This window comes from Nymphalis io, chromosome 20 (genome assembly GCF_905147045.1).
Source record: "Nymphalis io chromosome 20, ilAglIoxx1.1, whole genome shotgun sequence".
Lineage (NCBI taxonomy): Eukaryota > Metazoa > Arthropoda > Insecta > Lepidoptera > Nymphalidae > Nymphalis > Nymphalis io.
Window position 1 is genome coordinate 2,317,508 of NC_065907.1, and position 13,036 is coordinate 2,330,543.

The window sequence follows — 13,036 nt, forward strand, 5'->3', positions numbered from 1 at the left end:
ACAAAAATATTATGAGCTAGGCCAAGCCGTAGTGGGCTGAATAAGTTAGTATCCCACTTCTGATCTTAGAAACCAGATCAGAAGGGATTTTTTTTAAACAAAATTACAGAAAACTAGATAATAAATTTAATCAATTTTACAAAATCACAAACTATTCGACAATTTTTACTAATGAATTTATGTAACAACAATTCTCCTAATTTAATTCAAAACTAACCCTAGCAACACGACACTAACAAACTTAATCGCAATGGATTACAAAAATAACACAGTATGACACCAATCGACCGAACACACGATAGCAAAAAAGAGACCTGTCTACCGTCCACCCTCCTTTAAATACATTTCCTCCCATTTCTACCCTCCTATATTCCTACAATACATATTTCACAAATAAATAAACGTTATCAAATATACATAATTATTAAATATTTTCTTGCTAATCGTACTTCTCACTGTCTTTATTAGTAAATTTCTCCCGTGCAAAGTCGGGGCGGGTCGCCACTTACAAATATCTGTAAATGAGCAAAGGCAAAAGTCTTCTTATTATTAACGAGATTACGTGTTATTAAATAATTTAAAAATAATGGATGAATTTCGACCATTAGGCGAATACTACTTGTAATTTTTATATTTTAAATGAAGATTTGAAGAAATCTGGCAAATTTGCACGCGTTGTGGTAATTTTCCACACAAAGTGCTGAGTCAGAATTATGTTAAACATTTGTGTAGCTTTAGAATATTTCACATACTTGTCATTTGTTAATTTATGATTTTACCTTAGATATCAATTCATCACGTATACTCGTAGTATTATAATCATTTTTAATCTTTACCAATATATAAAGTTTGTTGTTGTTCATTTAAACGCGCGCACGTTCATTTGAACGCGATTTGAAAAATATATGAATGTTTTAGCGCCACCGGTTCTAGAAACTCGGTATCATCGAAGTCAGGACGTAAAAAAACAGCACTTTTTACACAATGGACCAAAAAGGAATGTAATATTCTCAGGGTTCATGTATGTAAGAGAGTTTCTTCATTCCATTATAACTTTTAAATGTCTGAACAGATTTTAACGAATGGGTTATCGTTTGAATCCCTACATTATCCCTCGTGGAAAACGTTTTTTTTATAGGTAGGCGGACGAGCATATGAGCCACCTGATGGTAAGTCGTCACCAACGCCCATAGACATTGGCATTTTAAGAAATTTTAACCATTGCTTACATCGCCAATGCGCCACCAAGCTTGGGAACTAAGATGTTATGTCCCTTGTGCCTATCATTACACTGACTCACTCACCCTTTATACCGGAACACAATGCCAAGTGCTGCAGTTTTGCGGTAGAATATTTAATGAGTGGGTAGTACCTACCCAGACGAGCTTGCACAAAGCCCTTCCACCAGTTGAGTACTATTTTAATCGCGTTGGTAATTAGGACTTCGTAAGCGACATAGCATAACTGCGATGATATAACACAAATAATAAAACATTATTCTCCAAACATTTGACAGCTTTGTGGTTCACAAGATTTAGATTGTCAGATGAATCATCACACTCATTAACGCGGGTAAAGCCGCACGGTGCAGTTAGCGTGTAATATTAGAATGATTTGTATTTATTATAAAGAGCACAAATACTTGATAAGATTTAATCTGCTTTAAATTTGAACATAATATTTAACTGTTATTATCTCATTAGAGGGAGACACCGTCACCGTCAAAACAAAATACTGCTTTAGGCAATATATAAAAACAGCATTTCGGAACAATCCGATTCATTGTAACAGCGGTATTGTGATAAGTGACACGAATTTTTTTTAACCTTAATGTAAAAGTGATTTAAAATTTACATGTAAGTTGCATTTCACATTATAATTAAATATACATAAACAATAAAATTATAAATTATTTATTTTGATCACGTGAAATAGATATAAAAAGCGTTAAATATGCAAATAAAATAATATATATATTTAAATCATACAAAACGTACATAACAATCGGATCAGTGTTTTTAGTGAAACCGGAAAAAACTAACTTACAAAAATTAGTTCTTTATAATATTGGCACGATTATACAAACAAACATAACAATAAATTGTCAAGAATAAGTTCAAGTTATGTTAACTGGGAAAATTATTCACACACGGCCATCTATCTGATCGACCCGTCGTAATAGTTTATTTATATATTATAATTGTATTTAATTATAATTCGTATTTAATTATAATTCCCGTGTAATTTATTTGGGGGAAAAGAGTAACTACCGAGTCTCATGCCGGTTCTTTACGATAGAATTTACATTCAGAACCGCTGATATGTTTTCTTATAACAACGATTTTAAAGTGCTAGTAAAATAATCTTAATGTAGTGTTTTTAGCGATTTTGATTTTAAGCCATAGTAGTTGATTTTAAACCATCGTAGTAGCTCATAATGTCTCGATAAAGTAAATAAGCGAGTCTTAACTATCAACTTATTTACTGGCAGGTGACCATTATTTTTGTGTGTTTGTAATTCAGTCTTCAAAGCAGACATTACTGTATATATTTTTATTGAAATAAAACCTATCTAAAAATTAGAATTGCTTTTAAACATTCGTTCGGATGCGTTAATATCGTAATGATTCCCAGGTATTCCGCCAAGGAGATGCCCTCCATGGGCATTTCGGTGTAATAGGCGCTGATGGGTCTCACATATCCCCACTTCACGTAGGAAAAACGCGTAAATTCGTTTTTTCAGCGATAAAAAATTGGCTATAACACGAAAATCTGTGTGTTTAATTAATTTTCACCCTCGGCGGTATAGAAAAATATCGTAAATATAAAGATAAACAGAAAAAAATTACTTAACTGAATTTATTGCAATTATAGTCACTGTTACAAAGTCTAAAAGTGTATACATTTATGATTACAGAAAATGTCGAAATGGGCGCTGGTCTTGGTGTCTGTTCTTTCTTCAGTATATTTATCGAATGCATACAAAATTTTGGTTATATTTCCGTTGCCAGGCAAGAGTCATTCAATTTTAGCTGAAGGAGTAGTCAATCACTTATCTCGAGCTGGACATGAGGTGAATATGGAATTAGATTCCAATGCTTTTAACTTCTTTTAAATATGACGAGTTTTAATTAATGTTTCTTATTTATTTTTAATTTCCTTATCTTTTTAGATAACCTATGTAACATCCATAATTCCTGACAAACTTCAAAACGGAGTGACTATTGTAGATGTTAGTAGCAGTGTAAAATTGGAAAGTAAGTAATTCTTTTTATGGTTTTTACCCATATGTGAAAATTCACCGGAACTATAAAAGTTGCAGACTTTTACAATAATACATAGGAAATTGTTTAAGCAGAACTTTTGAATATCAACGGACAAAATTGTAGGGAATAATTTCCAAGTGGGCATACCCGAAAAAAAAATGTACGATTGGTTGATTGGAACTGGCTTAACAATTTTTGCAAGATTTGACTCTCAAAAACAGATTAAGTTAAAGAAAACCTTATCTAAGTTAGTGTTTTTTATCTCCCATATTTGCTAATAACCACTAAGTGTACTATTAAAGCGAGCTTACTGCTAGCTACAGTTAAATAGATAGCGTTAAACGATATTTATATAAATTTGTAAAAATCTTTATTTTCACATCGCATTGAATCAGAGTTATTAACGTAAGCCTGCAATTAACTGTTTAAGCTTATCTGCTTAAATGTTTAGATATTTTGTAACTCAACATTCAAAACTTAAGGGCTTGGTGTAGCATAAAACATTATTGATATTATTATATTGTATGTTATTTGATTAAGTTTTATTCTTACGTTTTCGATTTTCTTTTAGCTAAAATGTTAAATATAAAATCAATAATGAACAATGAAATTGAAAATGAGTTTCTAACGTCGATGAATATGTTCATGGAAATGAGTAAAAAAGCGATAAGTAATGAAAAAATACAAGAACTTTTATCAGATAAAAGCCAACAATTTGACGTCATTATTGCTGAATGGATGTTAAATGAAGTATACGCTGGGTAACGTTTCCTTATTAAAACAATATGATGATTATTGTTTGTTGTAATAACTAAATGACGACATCGTATTCCAGGTTCGCAGGTATATACAACTGTCCATTTATTTGGTTTTCAACAGTTGAACCCCATTGGATGGTCTTACAATTAGTAGATGAAATGCCCAATCCTTCATACACTAGTAACATCATGTCAGCCACTGTTCCTCCGCTATCTTTTCCACAGCGTATTACGGAACTAGGTGTTCAAATTATGGGAAAACTTTTTCAAAACTGGTAAGTAATAAAATATAATACTTTAAATATTAAGTTAAATTACTTTAGTATTTAAGAAAAACTTGTAACACCAGGATTATATTACCACACTCAGCATCTTTTCTTGGATTAGGTGTTCTCTGTAGTGTAAAGTAAAATATTAGCGTATACTGTATAGTAAACAGTGTAAAATACTTCAAAAATTTTAGTCAGTTAATACTGTTCAAAATAAAGTAAAAATTATTGATTTCTATTGAGGATAACTTATAATGAAATTGAAATTAATGAAAATAAATTTTTTAATGATATATGTAAGTTAGGTGGCAAAAAAGAGTAACTTGTAGGTTCTTCTCAGTAGAATCTACATTTAAATTAATCTTGTAAAATTACCATTCAAAATTGCTAATAATTTAAAAAACTACCTGAATAGTGTATATTTTTAATGTATTTTTTAAAGGTATGTATCTGGCATTGAAAACAAAATTTACGAAACCTATCTTGCACCGCATATACGAGCTAGAGGTTACACCATGCCACCTTTAGAGTTGTTAAAGCAGAATGTTTCCTTGGTTTTGAGCAATTCACATGTGTCAATGGGTGTAGCGACTCGATTGCCACCAAATTTTATACCAGTTGGAGGCTACCATATTGATGCTGTTGTTAAACCATTGTCCGAGGTACCTTAATATAATTTGTTATAGAATTAATTGTGTTAATTTCATGGCATAATATTTATTTTTAAAAAAGAAGCAACTGAACTTACACGAGACATTAAAAACAAAGCTTGAATAAATCTTGCAATCTTTATTTATTTATTTATTTTTATAGAATAGGAAGGTGGACGAGCATATGGGCCACCTGATGGTAAGTGGTCACCAAACGCCCTTAGACATTGGCATTGTAAGAAATGTCAACCATCGCTTATAGCCAATGCGCCACCAACCTTGGGAACTAAGATTTTATGTCCCTTATGCCTGTAATTACACTGGCTCACTCACCCTTCAAACCGGAACACAACAATATCAAGTATTGCTGTTTTGCGGTAGAATATCTGATGATTGGGTGGTACCTACCCAGACGAGCTTGCACAAATCCTTACCACCACAGATTCTCAAAGGTTACTATGCGACAGTTAGCTTCTCAAAGGTTTCTTATATCGCCTACCAATTCTCACGATATGGCTACGTTTTAACAATAATTAAAATATTTTTTAATCATATCTCTTTTCATGTAGGATTTGCGGAAACTTATGGATAACGCCAAGCATGGAGTTATCTACTTCAGTATGGGATCCAATTTAAGAAGTCAACATTTTCCTATCGAAGTGAAACAAGAATTGCTAAATATGTTCGGTGAACTAAAACAGACTGTCTTGTGGAAGTTTGAAGAAGATTTGCCCAACCGACCAGATAATGTTCATATATTGAAATGGGCCCCACAACAAAGTATTTTAGGTGAAACAATTGAATATATAAAAAAATAAAAAATCAAATACTGTTATAACATATTTACATAATATTTGTGTATTTTTAATTGATTATTAGGATTGTAATATTTATTTTTTTATATAATATATTAATTTAGTATTATAATATTTAATGTACTTGTTTCTAGCTCACAATAATTGCGTTCTGTTTATAACTCACGGTGGTCTGCTGTCTACCACTGAATCAATTCACTTTGGAGTTCCTACCATCGGTATTCCAGTTTTCGGTGATCAGTATGTGAATGTAGCCAGAGGTGTGAGAAAAGGTTATGCTAAGAAAGTAGATTTATCGTATTCGATGGCCAAAAATTTAAAAGTAGCCATTCAAGAAATGATTAATGACTCGAGGTTAGTATGGAATTGACTCTTTGGTTTAAGTTCATATATGTAATTTATGTATCTCAGTAATAGCCTGTGAATGTCCCACTGCTGGGCTAAGGAGTCCTCTCTCTTTTTGAGGAGAAAGTTTTAGAGCTTATTCCACCACGCTGCTCCAATGCGGGTTAGTGGAATGCACATGTGGCAGAATTTCAGTGAAATTAGATACATGCAGGTTTCCTCACGATATTTTCCTTCACCGTAAAGCACGAGATGAATTATAATCACAAATTAAGCACATGAAAATTCAGTGATACTTGCCTAGGTTTGAACCCACGATCATCGGTTAAGATTCACGCGCTCTTACCACTGGCACATCTCGGCTTATATTATTTATGAATAGTAGATTCATTTTATCAATCAAAAATGTTTGATATTATTATATATATATATATAATTATACGTAACAAGGAAATTGATAAAGGTAGATTTTAATCGGCGTTCTCAAGTTCAATATCAATCAATATACAAGCTTAATAAAAATATGTAATTTTAATTAATCTAATGCTTGACTATAGAAATTATTGTCTGGAAACCGGTTAAGTATTTCTACTAATGCGTGCACCGAATTTCATTTAAAGTAAAGATTTTTTTTTTAAATAAAACAATGTCAACAATTAAAACAAGTTAAACCCCAACAAAGATACCAAACGAACTACACGTTGGTTGCATTTGTATATTTTTAAATTCTAAACAATAATAATAATAATATCCTGGAACATTATTCACACGGCCATCTGATCCCAAAATTAAGCAAAGCTTGTGCTATGGAAACCAGACAACTGATATACTACATATACTACTTTTCTTTTATAAATACATACTTATATAGATAATTACACCCAGACTCAGGATAAACAGACATGTTCATTTTTTTTTTTTTTATAGAATAGGAAGGTGGACGAGCATATGGGCCACCTGATGGTAAGTGGTCACCAAACGCTCTTAGACATTGGCATTGTAAGAAATGTCAACCATCGCTTATAGCCAATGCGCCACCAACCTTGGGACCTAAGATTTATGTCCCTTGTGCCTGTAATTACACTGGCTCACTCACCCTTCAAACCGGAACACAACAATATCAAGTATTGCTGTTTTGCGGTAGAATATCTGATGAGTGGGTGGTACCTACCCATGCACACAAATGTCTTTCCTGGGTGGGAATCGAACCCACAATCTTTGGCGTGAAAGGCAAGTATCTGCCAACCAAGCCAACCGGCTCGTCATAATTAAAGATTTTTAATTTATTTTTCAGCTTTACCAAAAAAGTGAAGGAGTTATCTTTCATATATCATCACAGAACTACTCATCCTGGTAAAGAATTAGTTCATTGGGTCGAACACGTTATAAAAACTGGAGGTGCACTGCATCTACGCTCTCCTGCATTTCTGACGCCCTGGTATCAAAAGGTCTACTTGGACCTTGCAATTGTTCTGCTAGTCTTAATAATCGCTATTAAATATTTATTCAGATATATTTGTAGTACAATAAGAAATAAAAGATCGACTAGTAGTAAAAAAAAGCAAAAGTAACGTAAATTATTATTACATTGCTAATTTGCTAGTTAACTTTTATAAATATTGTACATATTTTTAACTGTATGATGTAATTAATTGTAATTAAGAATTACTGAACAAAGTTAATTTAAGGAGCGTTCTGTGATTACAATAAACTTAATTTATACGCTTTATTTAATGACAATAAATAATAATAATTTCGACAGTTTTTTTTTTCAACTTATATAGGACAGCGTTTGACCGTTGACTTACCTGACGCAAAAACAACACGGTCTAGGATGTAGCACGCTTACCTAGAAAAAAAGTGATTTTTATTTATTATTATCGTTAATATTATTTACGATCCAAAAAAAAATCATTCAGAAAAGCCGAGATGGCCTAGTGGTTATAACGCGTGAATCTTAACCGATGATCGTGGGTTCAAGCCCAGGCAAGGACCACTGAATTTTCAACACAAATTAAGCACATGAAAATTCAGTGCGGTTTGCCCGCGATAATCAGTTAGGATTCACGCGTTATAACCACAAGACCATCTCATGAATACTAAATAATATTATTATATGACTTATAAGCACTGTACTGTATGGGAAAATAGATCAAAATAAGTCCTTATTTTATATGTACGAAGTCTGGCAACAATTTTAGTATAAACAATATTTCAATGTGTGATACTTTATTGACAATTTATTCCAATGACATCATATCCAAAATAAGATAAAAAAACTGAGATATTATTTTGATGAATCACAATGACTAAGCATTATAGTAGCTTGTTATCGTGCTTAAAGCCGGTTCTACACTCGCGTGTGAACCGCGGCCGCGAACTTTAGCCGCGCTTCGCGTTGCGTCAACTATATGGTCCTCTACACTCGCAACGCTCTCTTCACTCGCTCTATCGCTAGACTTAAAACCACCAAACAGGAAACGCCTCGAAGTGCGAAAGCAAAGCCGCGGATCTATAATGCACTTCATTCATTGTATACATAAATAAACAGATTTGTAGTACAAATTATGACAAGCTTATTTCGTTTCGAAACATGAACAATGCTCTCTCAAAAATAGTACATAGGTTCAGTGTCAATAGTCTATTGTTATATACATACATATATACAACAAGTATATATACATATATATATATATATATATATATAAATGTATTACTCCAAATGTTAAACGTGTAAAAGCTAATGAAATACTAAATACCGAAGCGTTAGACCTTATTGACACAACAAAATTTCTTGGTATCACTAGACTATAGATTCTAAGCTGCGATGGGCCCCTCAATTCTTATATAAATGGCGAGTAGACTAAGCTTTGCAGCATTCGTGACGAAGAAAATTAGTTTGTAGTATAGGAAGTCCGACGAGCATATGGCCACCTGATGGTAAGTGGTCACCAACGCTCATAGACATTGGCATTGTAAGCAATGTTAACCCTCACCCACATCGCCAATGCGCCACCAACCTTGGAAACTAAGATGTTATGTCCCGTGTGCCTGTAATTACACTGGCTCACTTACCCTTCAAAGTGGAACACGACAATACCAAGTACTGCAGTTTCGCGGTAGAATATCTAATGAGTGGGTGGTACCTACCCAGACGAGCTTGCACAAAGCCCTACCACCAGTTTTTTGACTGATAAGGATACAGCTCGCTTTCAGTTGTTTCGATAGCCATTATCCATACAATCTTTATGTTGCTAATCTTTTCACGCCATATATAACTTGCGCCTGCGTTTCTTTAAGAAACAAATTTAAAAGAATTGAAATATTGACTTGAGTTTTTTAATATATAATCAGTAATGTGATGTATGGACATAATACAGTTTGTCCGATTTATTCAACAGCACAATTTTATAGCAAAAAGCTTACATATGATAAAAAGCAACGTCAGTTGTTTATAATAATCTCGATTCGATTGTTTTTTTTTTTTTTGTAATTTGCTTAATCACGTTGATTCGTCATCTATCTCGTTTGATAGTACGCGCTGATATCTCTGATAGTAGGATTCACTTCTACCTTATAATGATTTCAATTCAGTTTTTGTTTATTTGCGTCATCGTGCCGATTAAACATCTATTTCAGTTATCTAGTGTGTATTGTAATCTCAGATTGAATAACATTTATTTTAGGTGCATATTAGTTATAAGGTTTTAAGATGTAGCTATTAAATATGATAGCAACACCCACGTGATTATGTATTTTGTTCCATTTACTAAATCGTTACAGTTATTATAGTTTTTTTCATTGATCAGAACTAACAATTCGTTTGAAAGATAATAGAATATGGAATAGTATGATAAACTTTTATGTTTTGTTCTGCAACGAAAAAAAACCAGCTCTCTTAAGTAACTGTGTAGCATAAATGATTTGGATCATTTAATTAAATGTCTTATATTTATATACACGAAAACCATGTTTGTGAAGTTCACAACGCATTTCAACGCTTCTTCTCAGATCTTCATCATCATGGTATCAGCCGTAACCCTTCAAGGATTTCCATGATGGCTTGTCTTCCCGATACAACGGCTTACCGCGACTTATAAAGTCGGATGTCCACCTTATTGGTGCCCTCTTTTTCTTAAAAACGACATCTAGCTGAAATTGTTGGTACTTTTATAAAAACAAAGTTCATGTTAATTATTAAGCAAGTTCACAAATTCAAACACAGATGTCGCCAATCTGACTGGATTTAAAAAAAAACGATAGAATATATTGTAAGCTTAAATTTTTGTTTTATACTGGTTGGCTAAATGCGGACATTTCTATACCGCTACTGTACCGCTGGTATTTTAAAGAGTAATCCAAAATAGCGAGTCCCACATAGGCCCCCACTTCATGTGGGTAGTGTTTCATGTGGGTTATGTTTACATTAAAGATCACCAATAAAAGTGAGTATTTTTGAAAAACCTTTTAATTGGGGCATTAAATGAAAGATAAATATTAAGTGAACACTACAACAAACGCCAATTTATATGTCCAAAATATATGCTTAAATTATAAATGATAAAAAATGATAATGATGAAATAAACGCCAATTTATATGCTTAACTAAGCATTCTTGTAAATATTTACGCAGGGGATGCAACTTTAATTCATGTCAGTGTAAATAATAATATGGACATATACTGTTTTTCAATTTTTGCTTATTAATGAGTTGTCATCATGAAATATTCGTATTAACAATGTTTATGCATCACTGAAATCTATTTGATTTGTCATAAATTTATTTGTGGATAAGGAAAACGTATGGTAATTCCCCGTGTTGTACTTTACAACGAGGACGAGATGTGTTTCTTAGTCAAATAAATTAGTTAAATGTCGGTGTGATATTGATTATAGCGGCCTTTATCCGATATACATGGTTATCAACTAGCAGGATGCATCCTGTACATAAAAGGCATTGGTGAATTATATTTGACACGATCTGAGCGCAGGACCAAAAGCTCAATATGCTTTCTAGAACACCTATAACCTTCCTGAATTAAACAAGATGAAAAGCAAGCCTGTAAATTGACTTCTGAGTAATGATCTTACTTTTGAGGATATTGTTTGGAGCTTACTCCACCACGCTGCTCTGATGCTGCTTGGTACACGTGGCAGAGTTTAAACATACAAGTTTCTTCACGATGTTTTTCCACACCACCATCATGTTTTAATAAGATATTCATCAGATATTCTACTGCCAGCTATAGACAAAGTATGTTAGTCATCCTAAAGGTAAGGAAATGTTAATATTCTATACAGCGCCAATGTCTATCAAAGTCAACGTCAAAAATCTTTATTCAATATTGAAGCGTTGCTTATTGATTGTCATAAATCTACCATGGGTTACGTAGGCCCGTCCGTCCGTGCCATAGTACCTACTTTTAAAAAAATAACTTGTTTTTAACTTGAATTTGGTTTTTTTATATTACTTTTTAAGGATTAAACTTTATGTAGCGAAAATAAATGTACATTAAAAGTTAAGTAAAAGTGTAAACTGATTCAAGATCGCTCGTTGCGTAATGAAGTGTAACTAGGGCTGACCACTTTCAAATATTGATCGGAATAATATAAGACTAGAATAAATAATTATTGTCTCTTTTTTAAATACAGATTATCGATTAGTTTAATATATTTTTAAAAAAAAGCACTTTGCATATCACAAGTCATAGACGCAATATTTATTTTATCAACATAACGTATTAAATATTCAGATGTAGATTTTATGACATATGATGATATGATATATATGTTCAAATATTTAGCATCATAGTCTGCTTTTGTAACAAAACATAGCTATATTTGTGTACAAACTAAATATAATTTATAATACCTAACAATTATACATTTTCTTCAGAAAACTATCAAATCTAATCCCACATGTAAATTAAGCATTTTCCCACGATACTAGTTAGATTTAGTACCGATTTTTTTAAGAGATAATAAAAATATTTAAAGAAATTAATACATTTAAAGATTCATAATGAGATTATAGTAGAGCATTAGTAGTTTATGTTAATGTAAAAATTTAGTTATATATTTTGTTAACTCACACTGTTATTTTAGTTAAAGGTTTGTTTTTTTTTTGTTTTTAAATTAGAGAAACAACTTTTATTTGAATGTTAAGTTAGCCTTTAATTGGTATTTACTTTGTAACACAATTTTTATTTACTCTTTAAGAAAATGTATTTCTTATTATATGAGAATATGGCTTCCTAATATTTAAACAGATATTGTTATGAGTATTGTTACAGACGGTGCTGATATAATTATATTAAGTCTCATTAAGCTAGATCTGAGCCGAGATGAACTAGTGGTTAGAACGCGTGAATCTTAACCGATGATCGTGGGTTCAAACCCGGGCAAGCACCACTGAATTTTCATGTGCTTAATTTGTGTTTATAATTCATCTCGTGCTTGACGGTGAAGGAAAACATCATGAGGAAACCTGAATGTGTCTATTTTCACTGAAATTCTGCCACATGTGTATTCTACCAACCCGCATTGGAGCAGCGTGATGGAATAAGCTCCAAACCTTCTCCTCTAAAGGGAGAGGAGGCCTTAGCCCAGCAGTGGGATATTAACAGGCTGTTACTGTAAGCTAGATCGATAGTTTTCACTGTACATATAGCTTTCACTTGTATCTTAATATAATACTCTAATTTGATAATAAATATTACGATCTAATTTAATAATTAAAAAATAATATTTGACTACGTGGAAGGAAGCCCATGCGATGGACCGACCAAATAAAAACAACTGTTGGCGGTCCTTTGCAGAATGCACCAGGCTCACCACTAACAGGGACATATGGCGAAGACTCGTGAGGCGAAGAACATCTGCGCCATAACATAATACTTCATGGCGACCACGACCGCTCTGACAAGAGTGTCA

At 32.6% G+C, this 13,036-nt stretch overlaps 1 protein-coding gene across 1 annotated transcript; it reads left to right on the forward strand.

The window, feature by feature from the left end:
- The first annotated feature begins 1,838 nt into the window (after positions 1-1,838).
- Positions 1,839-7,678, forward strand: LOC126776493 (UDP-glucosyltransferase 2-like). The gene is made up of 9 exons (XM_050499060.1): positions 1,839-1,856; positions 2,918-3,073; positions 3,173-3,257; positions 3,838-4,027; positions 4,102-4,299; positions 4,736-4,955; positions 5,513-5,732; positions 5,893-6,112; positions 7,398-7,678. The coding sequence occupies exons 2-9, from the start codon at positions 2,921-2,923 to the stop codon at positions 7,672-7,674; spliced, it is 1,563 nt and encodes a 520-aa protein (XP_050355017.1). The 5' UTR covers positions 1,839-1,856; positions 2,918-2,920; the 3' UTR covers positions 7,675-7,678.
- The last annotated feature ends 5,358 nt before the right edge of the window (positions 7,679-13,036 follow it).